Genomic DNA, 18,855 nt, shown 5'->3' with positions numbered 1-18,855 from the left:
AAAAGTGGCATGTATACAGAGGCTAAGAATCTTAGCGATGTGGAAAGGGCTGATAAAACAGGGGGAAAGTTTATGGGACTCCACCCGGATGGGCAGATCCCGAGTGTACAGCCATACCCTCTGCAGAAGACAGTAGCGGGGAACAGTGGTCCGGTGGCGGTCCGCCTGTCGCCGATACCCGGAGGTAGTCTTGAGAAGAGCAGTTTGCTGAGCACACACACAGTGCGGGCGGTGATGAATGCAGAGACGTCAGGAACCATGGTGGGCCACAAAAAATGTTGTCATACAAAGGTGTCGTGTCTTTGGCTATGCCGGATTAAGTAATATGACATGCTATTCTATAAAATGATTTCTCCGTAATTACTATTACCTGATTGAGATAATCATGTAAATGTAATTAACTAGAAAGAATATTTATAGAGCTGTTATCTTCCGAATAAACTCTTAAAGATCTAGTAATATTTTACATCAATAGCAGTCAACATTAATCTTCATCTTAATTCAGTCTCATCTGAAAGTTGTAAATTCTTGGTTATCTGCACGAACCCTGGCTTACAATTTGAATCAGCAATACAAAATTGGGTTTAATCATTTATTTACTAAATACCTAACTAATCACACAGAATTACACATACACATAATTAAATCATAACTTGATTACAAATTACGTCATAAAGGGAAACGTCCCTGGCGGGCAGAACAGATATGACGGCTTGTTACCCAAAAGAAAAGGGCAGGGTTTGAGTGAAGGAGCGGGAAGACTGAGGAACAAAGGCCAAAGCTGTGCTATCGTAAATACAGTATTTTATGCATTCTAAATTACCACCCATTTGGAAAAGGAAAATGCTATAAATATTTACTCTGAGCTGCGCTTCGGTAGGTTGGTGGTAGATGGAAGGCCATGTTTCCCAAACGAGTCCTTTGAAGAATGTCTCTGGTGGTCAATTGTTCCTTCCTAACCCTTGTTTGCATCTGCTGTTGCTAACTCAACGGCTAGGAGGTATCACTTCTGCAGTGAATAAGAGTTCAATGTTCATACCATTCGCAACCAAAGCTCACGCTGATGTTGCATTCGTTCTGTAGTTATTATCTGAACCATTCTGACATAGGACCGTCGTCCTACATCCTCGGAACAGGAGGTTATATTGTCGTCAAGGGCTTATATAGGAAGGGAGAGGAGGGCGTGTTTGAAAAGTTGTATAGCCCATGTCCCTTCCCAGGGGCGGGCCACTGATTGAGCAGACCTATCTTATGAAGACCCAAATCTCACATTTTAGAAGCTAAAATCACATTTCATCCCATCACAAATAATTTCATATTCAAACATTTAAATTGAACAACAATTCCATGTGAATCCGATAACTCTGATATGTAGACTTTCCACTGTAGGGTTTGTCATCTTATCATTGATGAGAATGTCTCAGATGACAACCGAACTGACATCATATTCATTAAGTACCACTGCATATGTTCAATTGTTCAGATTACCAGAATATAGTGCATTTCCCCCCACCTACTGATGTTCCCAGAATCTATATGTTAACCAAGGTTTTTGAAAATGTAACCTCAGTAGGGTAGAGAGAGGGAAAAGGGGGGAAGAGGTATTTATGACTGTCATAAACCAAGGCAAACGTCATGACAAAGGCAAGGGTCCGACGGGAGCCAGGATGGCAGGCAAGTCTGGGGGAATGAGCCCATTCCAGGACCGGGGTACAGGCAGAGTCCAGGACAAACATCTGGTTAGGTCCAACTTCGAGAAGATTGTAGCCCCCAGAGAGGCTCAAAAACCGAGGAGATGAGTGGTAGCGGGTATTGTTTTAAACCGTGATACCATTAAGGCCCTGGTAGTTGATACACGGGTGCAGGGTTTTGTCCTTCTCCACAAAGAACCCTGCGCTGGCGGGGGAGACAGATGGACGGATACACCCTGCAGCCAGGGAGTCCCCAATGTACCCTTCCATCGCCTTGGTCTCCGGACCCGACTGGGAATAAAGCCACCCCCCTGAGGTGGTGTAGTACCCGGGAGAAGGTCGATAATGCAGTCGTAGGGCCGATGAGGTGGAAGCGCTGTGGTCCGGGCCTTGTTGAAAACCTCCTGGAGATCCTGGTACTCCGTGGGAACAGCGGAGAGGGCGGAAGCTTTTCCCAAGCCCGCAGGAAGATGTCCTGTGCCGACCTCAGACATGGAGCGTGGCAGAACTTGCTCCAACCCGAGATAGAACCAACAGTCCAGTCGATGAGGGGATTGTGCATCTGAAGCCATGAAAACCCCAATACCACGGGTACCTGAGGAGATTCGATGAGCAGAAATTGCATAGACCCACTGAGGTTACCTGACACTCGCAGGTTGATAGGAACCGTGTTATGGGTGACTCTGCCAATAGAGTGACCGTCCGTCTCTGACGTCCATGGGAATGGAGAGGGGTTGAGTGGGGATACCCGAACTTTTGCACCAGGGTAGCGTCTATAAAACTCTAGTCAGGCCCAGAGTCAATAAGTACACGGAGAGATTTAGACCGGTCATCCCACAGCAGGATGGCATGGAGCGGGGTACAAGTAATGGGAGATTGGAAATTCTCTGCCTGGTCTTTTAATGGACAGTTAGAAATGAAATGTCCTGTAGTTCCACAATACAGGCAGCTCTTGGAGTTCAGTCTGGGTAAACATTCGGCAGGAGACAATCTAGCTTTGCCAAGTTGCATATGCTCCGGAGGAGGCAAGTCGGCAGACCTCTGTGATACCCGGGGGAACTTGGATTCTCTTGGTAATGTAGAGGCCGGGGACTTCCGGGATTCCTCTGAGGTAAGGTGGGATCCGTGGACGAACGAATGTGGCTGGGAACAGACCTCTCCCTCCTACGTTCCCGTAGCTGCCCATAAATCTGTATGGTAAAGGCGAGGAGAGAGTCTAGATCTATGGGCAGCTCCCGGGCAGTGAACTCATTTAACCTCCTCCGATAATCAATGAAGGAACGTGTCGAACAGCGATTCCGTGTTCCAGAGACTCTTGGTGGCCAATGTGCGGAAAGCGACAGCATAGTCTGCAACACTACAGGAGTCTTGACATTGGAGGAGTAGCTTCTGAGCAGCGCCTCTCCCGAACAATGGAGAATCTACCATCTTTTTTACCTCCCCCATGAACTCCTCCAGACTGAAGCACACGGTGGATTGTTGCTCCTACACCACCATAGCCCAGGCGAGAGCCCTCCGGACATCAGTGTTATCAGGTACTCTAACTTTGAGCGGTCCAGGGGGAAAAGAAGGGGGCTGCAGCTCGAAGATGAAGGAGCACTGGGAGATAAACGCCCAACAGGTTCCTGAATCTCCATTGTAGCGCTCCGGAGGAGGTAACCCGGGTTCTCGAGGAGCCTGGGGAGACCCGCTGCTGACAGCGGGGTTACTGTGAGGCTACTGTTATGGCTGGCTGGCTGCCTAATAGATAATCTGTGGAATTGCTCCTGTAACGTGTTGAAAGTGTGGTCATGACGTTCCACTAAGGTCTGGAATCCTTCCATAACATTTGGAAGTAACTCCTTGTGTCTTCCAATGGTGGCTCCTTGGGAGGATACGGCGTTGCAGAGCTGGTCTGAGTCTGCTGGGTCAGTGATAGCCAGTTCGTACTGACAAGACTCAGGAAAAGACCCAGATGCAGACAAAGGAGGCAGATAGTTTGAATCTCAGATGTTTATTAAAAAAACAGGGGCCAGGCAAACGGCAGCTCAAGGGCAGGCAGAGGTCAGTAATCCAAGGCAGAGTCAAACAGGGACAGAACGGCAGGCAGGCTCAGGGCAGGCAGAGGTCAGTGATCCAAGGCAGAGTCAAACAGGGACAGAACGGCAGGCAGTACACAGGGGATAATGGAAGAAAATGGGAGACACCTGGTGGGGGTTGGAGACAAGCACGACAGGTGAAACAGATCAGGGTGTGACAAAACATCACCTTTTATTGTGATATTGAAGTAATTAAAGGTGTTTTTTAACTAGGCAAGTCAGTTAAGAACAATTGCAGTGAGTTACAAAGTATTGGTTTAGAATGGCAATGAAATATCAAGTGTATTGTAACATCCAGCTCGGTCTCACATATTCATGGACAAATGGGACTTATATTACTTTGAATGCACAATGTTGTAACTACAATTTGGTGCCAATGCTTTTCTATAACAAGTCCCTCACATGTACACACCTCTCCGATGGCCTTAATGACAGTTCCGACACCAGTGTAGCAAATTTGGGGATAACCCTGACTGGGTCTCAAACCCAGTTCCAGTGACTGTCAACCCAACACCTCAGCCGTTACACCAAGAGCTCCACACCTTTTGACAGGATCACTACGACATTAAGGTCGTTCCAATATCCTCTCTATCACCTGTGGCAAACACAATCAACCTGAAACAAACACACTCACAACATTGCCGATACTTGTCACCAGAAATCAATGTTACGGATTGCACTTTTAAGCATCTTTGACATGACCCATGACGCCAATTCAACGTCTACTCCACATTGGTTCGATGTAATTTTATTGAAATGACTTGGAAACAACGTTGATTCAACCAGTGTGTGCCCAGTGTGGAGGTTTCAAGATTGTTTCCTGTCATGGATTAATTTTTTACATCCATTATACCACTGTATAATTAAGCAATAAGACCCAAGAGGGTGTGGCTGTTCTTAATCACAACATGAAGCGGAGTGCCTGGACACAGACCATAACCGTGGTATATTGGCCACATACCACAAACCCCAGAGGTCCTTTATTGCTGTAAAAAAAAGAAGAGTAAACACGTGTTTTTGTGTCATACCCATGGTATCTGATATGCACACGGTTATAATTTCCAATTGAGAGACTAAAATTGGAATGTGCTGTATATGATTTGGATAAGGTCATGTTTTTATACCGCTCATAGTAGTATGGTGCCACCTTGTGGAATATTTCGAAAGGAAATCCTTTTACACCAATTCCTCATCCATAACAGTAGATGACAGTAATTGATACAGCTAAAGAGAGAAAACAATACTAAAAAAGCCATGTCCAGGTCCTACAGAAATGTCTATGAATTGGCAGCTAATTAGCATTTAATTTTTGAGGGATAAATACAGGCAAATATACTGATAAAAGTCACCTTGGCCATGTGTAGGGTAAGCCTACACAAGACACAAACCTTAGTTTAAGTGTTTCAAAAATCCCCCATGGGAAAAACGAATGGTGTAAAAATGATTGGAAACATTTCCCTGTTTGACCCTGAGGTTATATGGGTAGTATGACTCATAATGCGGTACTCTATAGATTCCTGCCAATGGTGTGGCTCTTTCACTGCTCCTGGCATCACTGCACCTTCACCATCATTTGCACCTTCACATCCATCTCCTCTCTCCTATGAGCATAATGTGTAGAACATCATTAGATACAGCTTCAAAAATGTTGCTGTCTTTTTTTAAGAGAAACGGGGCTGGCAGGTAGGATTTAGTTCCTCCTTGTTTCTGGCCCACACTCCAGTAGAGTAGGTGGCGGTAATGCACCATAACGTGCCAACCGCCGATAAACCCCACAGAACAAGACATTTCTCTCAAGAGGCGTGGCGTGACGACACCAAGTTCTGACAGGAATATCGCCCAAATTTGGCGGCAGTTTCCTGTCTGCGCTTACACAAGCCCCATGATGGTACGCTTTTCTCGCGTGTTGGAGCGGAGCTCCGTATTTGCCGCGTTCCTCCGCCAGAAGGACTGGTCGTCCAAGTTTACCACAGTGAAGTATTCAAGTACAAAGGCAGAACCGCGACTTCACAGAATGGAGTATCAGGTAAGATACTGTGGCTATCATCTGCTAGCCAATGTGCTAGCAAATTAACGTACTATCTAACGTTACCTCGCTAGTTTGACAAGTTTATGGCTCACGTTCAACTTGATCAACAGCTTGCAAATAAATGAGAGCCATTTTCCTACTTCGCCATCTATCTAGCAATCATTTACCTTCAAATCAGCAAACTAGTGTTCGCGTGCAAGGGACAAATACTATTAAAACTCCCGAATGGACTGGCTTTGGGATGGACATTAGCTAATCTGCTCTCTGTTGCAAGTTATGAGGCTAGGCACCATGGCGCGGGTCAGTTTAAGGAAACTTCTCAGCATAAGTTATTTGTCAAAAATAATAATAAATACTCCGCTGAGCAATTTGATATTTTGTTAGCCTACTTAAACTAGTTAATATGCAAACGCCCCAATTAAAGAAGTGTGCACTGTTCAGATAGTAAACGTAGTTACTGTACCAACCATACCTGCTCAACTTTCATTTACTTGCAAGCTAGCCATCTCCACAAACGGTCTCTACTATCTATCTGGATAGCTCAGCCCACAGGCTACGTGTGGCTGGTGAAGTCATGGTGCGAGATTATTAACAAAGTAAATATAGCTACCATGGTAAACTCATGCATTCAACAGACTGTCTGCTTAAAGTTTACACCGTTCCATAGCATGTAAAATTATGTTAAAATGTAAGCGTTTTCTCCCCGCTATCAACTATAGTCTTAATGAAACACGTATGTGCATCAAACACTACAAAGTGGAATTGGCAAGGTTTTAATTTCACGGTCTTGTGTAAAAATTCTGGGGCGGCAGGTAGGCTAGTGGTTAGAGCGATGGACTTGTAACCGTGCAAATCCCCGAGCTGGCAAGATAAAAATCTGTCTTCTACCCCGAACAAGGCTGTCATTGAAAATAAGAATTTGTTCTTTAACTGACTTGCCTAGTTAACTAGGCAATAAAGGTCAAGTCAAGTAAAATAAAATGCCATCCAGAGATATTAAAAACTACATGCACTCTTGTTTTATTTCTGCCTCTACAGGACGCAGTGTGCACCCTCAATACCCTGCAGACCAATGCCTGTGCCCTGGAGCAAGTGCGCCGAGAGCGGGGTCACCCTCAACTCCAGCTCCAGGCCATGAGGGGCTTCCTGGAGCGAGCAGGCCTGGTGGTAAATATATTCTACAGCAGTGTCTACCCCTACCATTTATTCAGTGTCTACCCCTACCATTTATTCTGTATTGATTATCTCCTAATCTAAATGCGTTCCCATTTTGATTCCAAGGTGGAAGAACTTGACCATCTCAATATCATTCATGTCACAGGAACGAAAGGCAAGGTGTGTGTGTTTAAATCCACTAATCTATGAGAGAGCCCCAAGCTCGTATCTTGTGCAAAGTTTGCCAAACAAATGTTGTAAACAACTTGATATGGCATTGTGGGAAGAAGGTGAGTAATGTTTCAAATTTGTATCTTTCAGGGGTCAACGTGTGCCTTCACAGAACAAATACTGAGAAGTTATGGTTTTCGGACTGGATTTTACAGGTACATATCAAGAAGTATCAAATCCAGAGCAGTCCTACCTACAGCTAATTAATACATTTTTGATGCAGAGTTGAGGACATTTACTTGTGGTTACCAGCCTCATCCAGTTAACTCAGCCATAATCTGTCACCTGATTTCCTGCATGAAACATTATTCAGTAAGTTCACTGACTGCTTAGCCAACGTTCTTGTGTAGTAGTACAGAGCACTGGTCATGATCGACTGGCTAAATCGGGTGCGCCTATTGCGCTGGCCAATCGAATAGCTCAAATCACCAGACAGCATCCACAGCCTATGTGTGATTTCATAACTTTTAAAACCATGGCCAGAGACTGTCAAAGAATATAACAAAGAGCTGTGGCTTTTGAGTGAGTTCATGTCTGTTTTTATTAAACTCTGTTAACACCTTAAATGTTATTAAACATTATTACAAGCACAACGCACTTCTCCCTACATCCACTCGCGCTGCAATTAATGATTAGCAATTGATGATGTATCGATAGCCCTGGGTTTCTATTGTTATTAGCAGTTTGTCTATTTTAATATTGAGGAATATTTCGCTGTCTTTGGTCATAGGAACAGCATGAATTTGTGCATGATGCAGTGCAAGACAACTGGGAACTCGGAAATCTCCACCTTCAGTGCGTTCAAGATAACTGAGAACTCTGAAAAAATGAACCCACTGGGAAAATTTGTTTTGAGCGGTCATCCAAGTCGGAAACTCAGCCATCTTTCTAGAGCTCAGACTTTCCGACCTGAAGATCAGACGTTATGATTTTACTTCATTTATTTTTTGCATAAACCTCATTCGTACAGAACTGCTTTTATTAGGTTAGTGTTAGGTAACCATTCCCATGTTTTGGATTTTTAACCCTTTTGAACATGTATTGGAGAAATGAGACTCATTTTAGTCATAAGAAATTGAGAAATGTTTCAGTGAATTTCTACTCTACTGCAAAGGTTCACTTACCATACCCCTATTTTTAAGAATGAATCATCCTCAATTATATATTTTAAGTCATGTTTTTGACTGTTAACACATTCTTTTCTGTCGATTGCAGTTCCCCACATTTGGTACAAGTCAGGGAGAGGATAAGAATTAATGGAAAACCAATCGGCAAAGAACTCTTCACAAAATATTTCTGGCAGGTGTATGGACGGCTGTATGAAACCAAGGTAGTTGTGCAAAAAGGTTCCGAATCCAATTGTAGTGACGGTTTGGAGTTCTGCTTTCGGTGCTCCTGGTCATTGACCTCCAAGGAGAAGGGTGTGTCTTTAATGTGTTTCAGAATATGACACATTCTCCAACCATGACAAGTTGCTCCCTCTTCTTTTCCTGTAGAGAAAATGTAATTAATAAATTCTTAAAATATCTTTAAGTTGGACGTACTAATAAAGTACCACTGTCTGAACTGGAAACTAAATGAGTTCTACTCATACATTTAAAATAGAAGGGCCCTTCACAATTTGCCTGTAACCGGTATACATCTGGGCTTGGGCCATTGCCTGAATTCAGCCCACTTTACCTTGTGTAGTATTCCTGTCTCTAGCCGTTAGAACTGATAATTGAGTTTAGGAAGAAAATGAAAAACCTCTCGTCCTATAATGACCAGTGCATGCATGTGTGTCATATGATTTGTTGTAGATGTCCCATGCTGTAGCTGTCGCCCTTAAATGAGGTTGCGTATTTGCTCTTTGAGATGTTGAAGGGATACTACGAAGCTGTTATAGTAATATCCCGTTGACCTTTGACCCCTCTCAGGACACTCACGGGGGGAGTATGCCCGCTTACTTCCGCTTCCTGACAATCCTGGCCTTCCACATCTTCCTGCAGGAGAAGGTAGGTCGCTATAACCGGTGTACCACATCTCTCATATCAGGTCCTGTATTCCCATCATACCTCTGGTGTCCCTGTGCAGCATTGCTGGGGTGTCTAGGGCTGGTGGGTGCTCCCTTTCCCTTCTGTCCTTGTTCATTTCTTCACACACCTGATAGGATTGGCATGAAAAAGGAGACAAGGGGCCCCTCATGTTTTGCAGACACTAATGCATAGTGGTGACATTTCTTTTTTATATTGGTGTCTTCATGGCTACTAATGAGTCACAACCTGTACTGGTAGGCCTTAACTCTCAGGAGAAATGTTTATCTGTCACAGGGTCAGATGATTGACTCATCTATTCAGGAAGTTAATTACATTTCATGACTCAATTCTTCTTGGTAAAATAAAAAAAATGGCACTCATCAATTCTTTCAATTGACCTCTTGAAATGACTGAATAGAAATGTGAGTTGAGCTCAGCCACCCATATTGTCTTGTGATGCAGGTGGACTTGGCAGTGATTGAGGTTGGGATTGGTGGAGCCTACGACTGCACAAACATAATCAGGTAAGAAGCATGTAGTTGGATCCTATGGGATGGGAAACGAACCGGATTTAGTTCAATGGTCCGTAATCGCCGTTAATTAGATTAGAAATAGATCTCTTTGATGCAGCTGATGTAACCATTCCCTCTCATGGAATCCCCCTCTGTAGCATACCCTAATTCCCCTCACTGTACCCCCTGGCTCAGTTCCAAAGTCTCTAGTGACTACTGCTGTGTGCCTAATGTCTCACTGAACTCACTCGACAAGCCCTTCCACCATTTTGTCCTATGGTGCGACCTCGTTAACAAAGCGTGACTGACTGTCTCGTCAAGCCTCCCATTTGTCAGCAGCCCCATTTTGCAATGAAAGGTCTCCATTTATTGTTAGTTGATAGAGCGAGAGAGACATTAGGTGCTATTTGAAGAGGGTTGTTGAGAACAGACTTTTAAATGAGTTAAGACTTTCAAAAGATGTGCAACGTCGGCACAAGCATTCAGGTTTGATATGCTTATCTAATTCTAAGTATGTATGGAAGACATTTTCTACGCTGGACAAATGATTAATTTGACTTGCCCCTGTACTTTCCCATCATTGACATGCAGTTCATTCTCACCTGTAGGACCTCTCCATGGTCAGATCAAAGCTAGTACTACACTAGATGGTCACCCAACAAGAGAACTGGTGGATCTGACATGCAGTTCATTTCTGTTCTCACCCTTTACCCGCTGGTTACACTTTCAAAACAAGTAGCTAATACAAACTAGTTAAAGGTAGACTCAGCGCTATGATGTAGATGCAGAAAGTAAACCACCTAGTGGGTCAATTTCTAAGAGTGTTGAAACAGGAGGCTCAACTTCTCTGTTTTGTTCCCGTGGCTACCACGCTGTAACAGCGTGAAGTGAACCCGTACGCATGCGCAGATGATGTGAGATCGGAGTGTTGCCTGTCGGTCACTTCTACCACATGGCTATGTCATTTAGTCTACCTTTAACATGAAATCTGTTTAAAAACGTCATTTATGCTGCCTCTGCATGCAGTATCGTACAGACCATTTATCTCACATTCCCTGCTGTATAAACAGTTATTTTGTGTGACGATCCATTGAGTCCACTGAACTCTGTAGTCTATGCTCTGTATGTCCTCCTCTGACAGGAGGCCGTGGGTGTGTGGCATCGCCTCCCTGGGTATAGATCACACCTCAATACTTGGGGATACCATCGAGAAAATTGCCTGGCAGAAAGGGGGCATTTTTAAGGTTAGATTGCAGTACAGTTTAACTCTTGCTTTGTCAAGGCTGCACTTTTGATACATTCTGACACAACATTTTCAGAACAGCACCTCTAGAATGTTACAAAGTAGCCTCAATTGACGCGTGATTGTTTAATGCGTGTAGTTCAACACCAAGAAAGCCACAAGTGTTAACATTTTGACTATGCTGAAATAAACAGTAGGAGTTACTGACGATATTTAATAATTTCTCGTGTCTCCTCAGCCAGGAGTTCCTGCCTTCACTGTGAAGCAACCAGACAGCCCTATGATGGTTCTCAAAGAGCGAGCGAAGGAGATTGGGGTGAGAGCCAATAAAGAAGTCATAAAACAAGATACAACAGTGTCTGTAGACAGTTTGTAGATACCTGGCCTACAATGACGTATGAACACAATGTTTCCCCTGTATTTATATAGCAGTGGTGCCCCACCCTATTCCTTTTGGAGGGAAATGTCCTTTTTAAAAAGTCACCAGAAGTGACCTCAGTGGTTTAATGAAAAAAATCATCCTGGGCGGGCAGATGACAGTTTCAAAGAGCCTCGTAAGAATTCTATGATCTATGTAAGCAGTAAATGAGCAAATAGTTTAATGTCACATTTCAGGGTAACACAATGGCATAATATCGGACTTTGATGTGAATCTGTCCCTTGGACTGTCCTTGAATAACTTTGACTCTTTCTCCTACCCTCTCTCTTCTTCCTCCTCAGTGTCCTCTCTGGGTGTGCCCAGAACTGGAGGAGTACCCTGCTGACTCGGGACCTCTGCGTCTGGGCCTGGCTGGCCACCACCAGCGCTCCAACGCCTCCCTTGCCCTGCAGCTCAGCCACAGCTGGCTACAGAGACGCTGCCTTCCTGGTAGGTGGGAGTGAGTGTTTGAGGCTGGTCTGGGGGTGGGAGGGTAAAGGAACAACCTGGGTGTATACAGGTGTGATATTATTGGACATGGTATGTTTTGTTTGTGTGGTGACTTCAGGTCATGTGTATTCCTCATCTTCTACTCTTCTGTAGACCAGAGCATCCCTTCCCCCGCTGACGAGAGTAAAGGCGTGTCGCCGGCCGCTGGCTTCCAGCCAAGCCCCATTATGGCGAAAGGTCAGTTCAATAGAACAACTCCAACACACTCACCTGCAAAATAACAGCCTCCGGTGAAACCCACAGGGGTGAACACAATCACCTGAGCATTGATAGGTCATGAAAATACTACGTGTTTTTCTCTGAATTTGAGGATTGGGGGGTGGGGGTTGAATTTCTAATGGCTTTATAGTAGAGGACTAGGTGGACTGTAAATCAAGGTCCATGGTTCGTTCCCCTGTTTCAGCACCAACAACCAAGGAAGCCTCCAGCGCAACTTCCTGCTTACACCTATCCAATCATTTTAGATCTGCAGTAGATGCTAGGGTTCCATTTTGGTATTCAGCAACAGTACATCACTTTCCTCTTGGGCGGTAGGGCTGGAGGACACTGAATGGCCGGGGAGGACCCAGACTCTGAAGCATGGCCCAGTCACCTACTTCCTGGATGGGGCCCACACCACCCGTAGCATGCTGGCCTGTGTAAGCTGGTTCAGCGAGGTTGCCTCTCAACACGAAAGAACCACAGGGTCAGTATCTGCGTGTGAGTTTGTGCTCCACTAGGTCTGTTGTCCTGTCAATTGTAGTCTACGCACCTTACCATTTGTTGAGCTCTGCAATTCAAGCGAAGTCTGTCAGTTGATAATCTCTGGTATCCTAACCGTATACCTACCCCCTATGTCTCCTCACAGTGGTCCTGTGGTCAGAGTGCTACTGTTCAACGCCACGGGGGAGAGAGACTCTGCGGCCATGCTAAAGTTACTAGTTGTGAGTAGGCTAGGTTAACTGTCCAACAATGATAAGTACTAAACATTCAATCAATGTGTCCCAATCACAAATGATGTCAGCCCATCCTGTTGTGATGGTATTGTCATATACAGTGCATTCGGAAAGTTTTCAGACCCCTTCCCCTTTTCCACATTTTGTTATGTTACAGCCTTATTCACAATGGTAAAACGATTATTTCATCCATCTACACACAATACCCCATAATGAGAGGGAAAACATGTTTTTAGAAATGTTTGCAAAGTTATTACAAATAAACAGATGCATACAGTTGAAGTCAGAAGTTTACATACACTTAGGTTGGAGTCATTAACTCGTTTTTCAACCATTCCACAAATTTCTTGTTAACAAACTATAGTTTTGTCAAGTTGGTTTGGATGTCTACTTTGCATGACACGTCATTTTTCCAACAATTGTTTACAGACAGATTATTTCACTTAATTCACTATCACAATTCCAGTGGGTCAGAAGTTTACATGCACTAAGTTGACTGTGCCTTTAAACAGCTTGGAAAATTCCAGAAAATGTCATGGCTTTAGAAGCTTCTGATAGGCTAATAGAAATAATTGGAGGTGTACCTGTAGATGTATTTCAAGGCCTACCTTCAAACTCAGTGGGGATGTTTTTCAGCAGTAGGGACTGGGAGACTAGTCAGGCTCAAGGGAAAGATGAACGGAGCAAAGTACAGAGATGAAGGTTCACCTTCCAACACGACAACGACCCTAAGCACACAGCCAAGACAATGCAGGAGTGGCTTCTGGACAAGTCTCTGAATGTCCTTGAGTGGCCCAGCCAGACCGCGGACTTGAACCCGATCGAACATTTCTGGAGAGACCTGAAAATAGCTGTGCAGCGACGCTTCCCATCCAACGTGACAGAGCTTGAGAGGATCTGCAGAGCAGAATGGGAGAAACTCTCCAAATACAGCTGTGCCAAGCTTGTAGAGTCATACCCAAGAAGACCTTACTGGCAGCGATTTACAAAGGCGCGTCAAAAAAGTACAGAGTAAAGGGTCTAAATAATTACTTAAATATCAGATTTAAAATGTACAAACATTTCTAGACATGTTTTTGCTTTGTCATTATGGAGTATTGTAGGTGGGGGACAAAATATTTGAATACATTTGAGTAAGGTTGTAAAAAAAAAAGGAAATTCTAGGCGTCTGAATACTTGACGAACGCACTGTATGGACAGCAGCTAGCCTAGTGGTTAAGGGCAGTAACAAAGGTTGCTGGTTCGAATCCCCAAACGGACTAAGTGAAATCTCTATGTGCCCTTGAGCAAGGCATCTAACACTAATTGCTCCTGTAAGTCGCTCTGGTTAAGAGTGTTTGCTAAATGACTAAAATGTAAAAGTATATGCCAGGTTTGTAGGGCAACTGTAACTGATTGAGTTTTTTTCTATATTGGGATTTCAGCCATGCCATTTTGACTTTGCTGTGTTCTGCCCCAACATCACAGAGGCCATTGCATCATGTAACGCAGGTAAGGCTATCACATTGTGATTTTTAGCCAGGCATAACGTACATCAGCTACTTTGTCAATGACTGCGGCTTGACAGATCAAACAGTAGCCTAGTATGACTAAATGAATAGCTCTGTAATTATGCGTCGCGATCTGTGTTAATCATTGGTGTGGATGTGAGCATGTTCTCTCCCTTTGACGGTACAATCTGCCATTTTTAAATTATACCCATTTTGATTCTGGAAGAATCTAGCATGGTAGCATTGTGTAACCTTTCCCCCCCCGAACACCTTCCCTCTCCTCAGACCAACAAAACTTCAATGTCTCTGTGGAAAACATGCTCACCCGTTGCCTGGACAACCAGAGGAGCTGGCGCCTGCTCAACGGCCAGGAAGAGAAGCCCGGCGACCAGCTGCTCATCTCCCGCGATGTTCTCCCACTGGTGGCAGCCGAGTGCTGCAGCAAAACTTTAGTTTTCCCCTGCATCCTCAGCGCCCTCCAGTGGCTCAGCCAGGGCAGGGACTCTATCTTGGCACATCCAGACAAGAGGGTCATCCCCGTCAAGCCCAGCGTGACAGCCAAAGCTGCTCCGCTAAGAGATGCCACTGGCATCCACGTCCTCGTCGCTGGAAGCCTCCATCTGGTTGGGGGCGTCCTGAAACACCTTGACCCTTCCTTTGCCTCTTAAAGGGATGGTTCTGTCAGAACAGCAATAGATCAGATTGATTTGTCTGTTAAGCAGAATCAAGAACAAACCCTCTCTGGAGAGAGCTAAATGCTGGGATATCATGCAGCCTAAGGGAAAGCTTGTTAGCTATGCTTACTGGTAGGTTATTCAATTTGTACCAGGCAACAGGGTTTTGTGTCACCCCCAGTCCTTGGTAAGCATAATAGAAATGGCCATTGCATTTCAATTGATAAATAGAGAGCTCTGGCCAATATAAGTTCATGTCAGATGTTTTAGCCAGTACCACACAAAGCCTTACTGAGGATCACACGTTATTTTATTGTGACAGGGAGTCATTTTGAGACTGGTCTCTTTTACAGATGAGCCCAAAATGAAATTTTAAAATATATACACATCAGTACACTATGAAAAGAACCAGAGATACAGAACAATCAGTGGTTCTGGTACAAATTCCAGATAGACACCAAAGGAAGCTTAAACGATATGTATTACACACAAACTGGATGCTACAGCTCCATAGCACACAAACCGGTCACACATGCATATATATGCCTTCTGGCTAGGTGGGGTCACCTCTTTGGGTCTAGGATAAACAGTCAGTCAGTGCTGGGCAAGAACTCTGTTCCTCCCCCCTATTGATGTTAGCATGGGTCCAGATCCTTTGTGGGCAGGTGTGTGTAAGAGGGACTATAGTCTCTCACACAATCTAGCCTCCCCTGCACTGCAATAAATCTTCAGTCCCAACATCCTAACCAATAACAAGTTATTACTACTAATTAATGGATTATGCAATTATAAACTGGCTCATGCAACACAAATGGATTCAAGTCAAATAGTCTCCAACAATAGAAAACAAATATTAACCTTAAGTCTTATATTTGAAGCCAAAACTGTTTACATGGCCTCTTGGGGGGGTTAATTTGTGCGCCTTCTAGTATGACACGGGTGTTTACTGTTATTGTTTACGTGAAGTGGTGTTGTGCTTTAAAAGCGTTTGAGAAGAAGGCAGTGGGACGGTAGGCCCCGAAAATGACAGGTGGAAACGGTTAGTCAAAGGCCTCACTCTTTCCACCCAGTATGTTTCTTTGGGTTGTGTACAAGAATGGCTCTCTTTCCTGTCCTTTCATTGCTACCAATAAGAGACACACAGGGAGAGGGTTGCAAAGATGAACTGGATTTCTTACAAAGAGAACAGTTTAAATTTGGTTTCACTATTTCTTAGTGAGCTCCTCATTTGCCGATCTCGCGGACTTGCATTATATGTTGACTGTGTTCTTAAAAATTTCAAATGTGCTTCGTGTAGCTATCATTGTCTTGGTAAATCAGAGATTCTCCCTTGTTAAATCAAAATGTAACACCTCTACAATAAAACTAGACCTTTAGCGTTGAGCACGATGTAAACTAACATGTCTGTAAATTACTCTAAGCTGTCATAATTGATAAGTCTTTTATACTGCAGTTGCTTTGTGACATTAACATTTCAAAATGTTCACTGCCTTGGAAATTTGTGTCTGAGAGTGCAATTGTATGTCCACTGTAAAGAAACACACAATCACACTCTAGAGGTAGGGTGTATTTTTAAGTCGGTATCTGTTGCAAAGCTTTTTGCAATAGGACCCATCTTAATCTAGGAACCCAACGGAATAAAACAGGGATGGCTCTACATGAATTTGTCCAATAGAAAGTAGAAACTCTTTCCTGTTGCAAAACGTTTTGGACTAATGCTTATACCCAAAGTACCATGGAAATTAGCCCTTGATTTGAGTGATTGGCCCTGTTCTAGTCTGACTATATTGCAGTCATGCTGCAGTACACACAGCAACTAATGGGTGACCTATTATCGACTGCACAGCCAGGTATAAGATTGCTACATTATATGCTACAGGTAGCTGATATGATCCAGGCGTTGTACGATCTGGCAGGTGACTGCAATGTAGTTGGCCTGGAATGTAGCCAATATTTCTCTGGGGTTTAGAAACTGCTAGACTATTCCCAAATCTTTTTCAAAGTGGTCTTAACATTTCAGCGAAATTCTATAGTTTTAAATGTATGTGCACTTAAGATAATTAAATTAATCATTAACAGATGTGTTTTCTTATGCATCATAATAGTCCTGTTTGGAAGCGCTAGTATTGATGTGGTTACTGCATTTTCAACTCTTTCCATCATTGATATTTGGTGATTGACTTGCTTTGTACAGGGCCTGTAATGTAGCCAATGTGATGAACATTAAATTGTTTTACATTCTCAATGTTTCAAGCAGAACATGTAATTTGTTGTTAAACAAACGAGGAAAAGTACCAAAAACACAAGGAAAAATGTATTACCCAAAACAAAAGATTAACGCAAAACAAGAAAAACGTACGACGTAGCAGAATTTTTTATGCGTCAGTGCGTAAATCCTGCCGGAAGTGTGTTGCTTGCAAGTATGCTTTTTTAGAAAAATGGCGACCGACAAAATATATATGTTTACGGCTACTATTGTGTTATTTTTGTTATTTCTCAGAGAAAGCCATTGCAGGTTACATCATCTTAAACTCGAGGTAGGTTTATTTGCCAATTTCATATGGCCGCTTACTGTCATACAAGTGAATAGGGTTACATGCCAATCAGACCTAGCTGCTAGCTAGCTAGCTGTTCATCATAATAAATGCATCGTCTAGTGTAGCTAATTACGCGTGGATACGACATAAGGTCGCAATACTTGCTCGTCTCTAATTGTATTTAACATATTATCCACTGAGCGTTTTAGCTAACAAGCAACACTTGTTAGCTATGTTGCTTTTGATTTAATAGCTGGTCACCTTGTACTATGATTTGAAAATGGTAGGCCACAGTTATTGACCAAGTGTGGTGGCCAGCTAATCTCTAATGCACTGATACTACAATGTCAATTAACAGTGACCTTGATCAAAATCAAATGTTGTTTGTCATGTACATTCTTTCAGGATGACATTCGACAGAAAGTCCACCTGAACACTTTTGGCTTCTACAAACATGGTTACATGATAGTGAATATGTCCAGTCTTACCCTTACTGGGGAGGATCTGGACAAGATTGACAGCTCCACGGTAAGATCAATTTCAATATCTGTCAGTGGTCTGTTCAATAACTGTTCTGGGAATTGTCATTGCATGAGAAGTCCCATTGGGAAATGATGTAGCCAGGTACATTTAATCTTCTTATTAACAAAATGCATGGCTCTGACCAACATCTATTTTGTAATCTTTGCCTGTTTCAGGTTGGATTCAGTCTGGATAGGACAAGCAGCAATGGCTTCTCTACATATTTAGTGAGTATCCATTCTAGTCTAAGATCTGTTTGTTGTTATTACTGAAGCTTTTCAACATGGACTAGGCCTACACAGGAGGTACTCCTACTAACAGGATGAGATCAATAATGTCTGGTGTGTGTGTGTGCACAGGATGATCAAGATCTGGACTACTGTGTCCTTAAGAAGTCTCCCAGCAGTGACGTCGCTGTGGCATTGCTGTTATTTGACTTCAAGAAAAATGAGTGAGTTTCTATCTGACTGCAGGGAACCCCATGTACCCTTCTACAAAGAGTTACCATTGTTTACAAATAGTTTTTGAAATTTAATCAAATTTAAACAATTGTGCTATTATGTTTTTTTCCCACATTTATTTCTAACTTGTTTTATACATAATGTTTCTGCCACCGTCTTTTATGACTGAAAAGAGCTTCTAGATATCAGGACAGCGATTACTCACCTCGTACCGAAATATTTTTTTCTTTAACGAGTCGGACACAAAGGATCTACTCCAGACACCCGACAAGGCCCTCATCATAATCTCATTCGCAGGAGAAAGAGACTATATATTGGGGATGTAGGTCTGGGTGCCTTGTAAGGATCCGACGA

The 18,855-nt window shown here is 43.4% G+C and overlaps 2 protein-coding genes across 2 annotated transcripts in view; both read left to right on the top strand.

Moving 5' to 3' along the window:
* Positions 1–5,592: 5,592 nt before the first annotated feature.
* fpgs (folylpolyglutamate synthase) lies at positions 5,593–17,059 on the top strand. Its single transcript, XM_020457890.2, has 15 exons — positions 5,593–5,795; positions 6,837–6,965; positions 7,080–7,133; positions 7,275–7,339; positions 8,400–8,514; positions 9,101–9,178; positions 9,662–9,723; positions 10,853–10,955; positions 11,193–11,270; positions 11,675–11,822; positions 11,976–12,059; positions 12,417–12,567; positions 12,730–12,805; positions 14,242–14,308; positions 14,593–17,059. The coding sequence occupies exons 1-15, from the start codon at positions 5,652–5,654 to the stop codon at positions 14,973–14,975; spliced, it is 1,737 nt and encodes a 578-aa protein (XP_020313479.1). The 5' UTR covers positions 5,593–5,651; the 3' UTR covers positions 14,976–17,059.
* A 282-nt stretch (positions 17,060–17,341) lies between these two features.
* gpr107 (G protein-coupled receptor 107) overlaps positions 17,342–18,855 on the top strand; it is a 31,137-nt gene continuing 29,623 nt past the window's right edge. The window contains exons 1-4 of the mRNA XM_031802804.1: positions 17,342–17,518; positions 17,924–18,046; positions 18,217–18,267; positions 18,400–18,491. Of these exons, the coding sequence (XP_031658664.1) occupies positions 17,420–17,518; positions 17,924–18,046; positions 18,217–18,267; positions 18,400–18,491 (365 nt within the window). The 5' untranslated portion in view covers positions 17,342–17,419. The remainder of the gene's footprint in view (positions 17,519–17,923; positions 18,047–18,216; positions 18,268–18,399; positions 18,492–18,855) is intronic.

This window comes from Oncorhynchus kisutch, linkage group LG23, assembly GCF_002021735.2.
Source record: "Oncorhynchus kisutch isolate 150728-3 linkage group LG23, Okis_V2, whole genome shotgun sequence".
NCBI classification, from domain to species: domain Eukaryota; kingdom Metazoa; phylum Chordata; class Actinopteri; order Salmoniformes; family Salmonidae; genus Oncorhynchus; species Oncorhynchus kisutch.
The sequence above is the reverse complement of the archived record's forward strand: the minus strand, read 5'-3'. Positions and strand labels throughout refer to the sequence as shown.

Coding starts and splice junctions, on each gene's coding strand:
- fpgs (XM_020457890.2), top strand. CDS start 5,652: ATGATGGTACGCTTTTCTCGCGTGTTGGAGCGGAGCTCCGTATTTGCC. Junction 5,796..6,836: donor TTCACAGAATGGAGTATCAG/GTAAGATACTGT, acceptor CTGCCTCTACAG/GACGCAGTGTGCACCCTCAA. Junction 8,515..9,100: donor GACGGCTGTATGAAACCAAG/GTAGTTGTGCAA, acceptor GACCCCTCTCAG/GACACTCACGGGGGGAGTAT.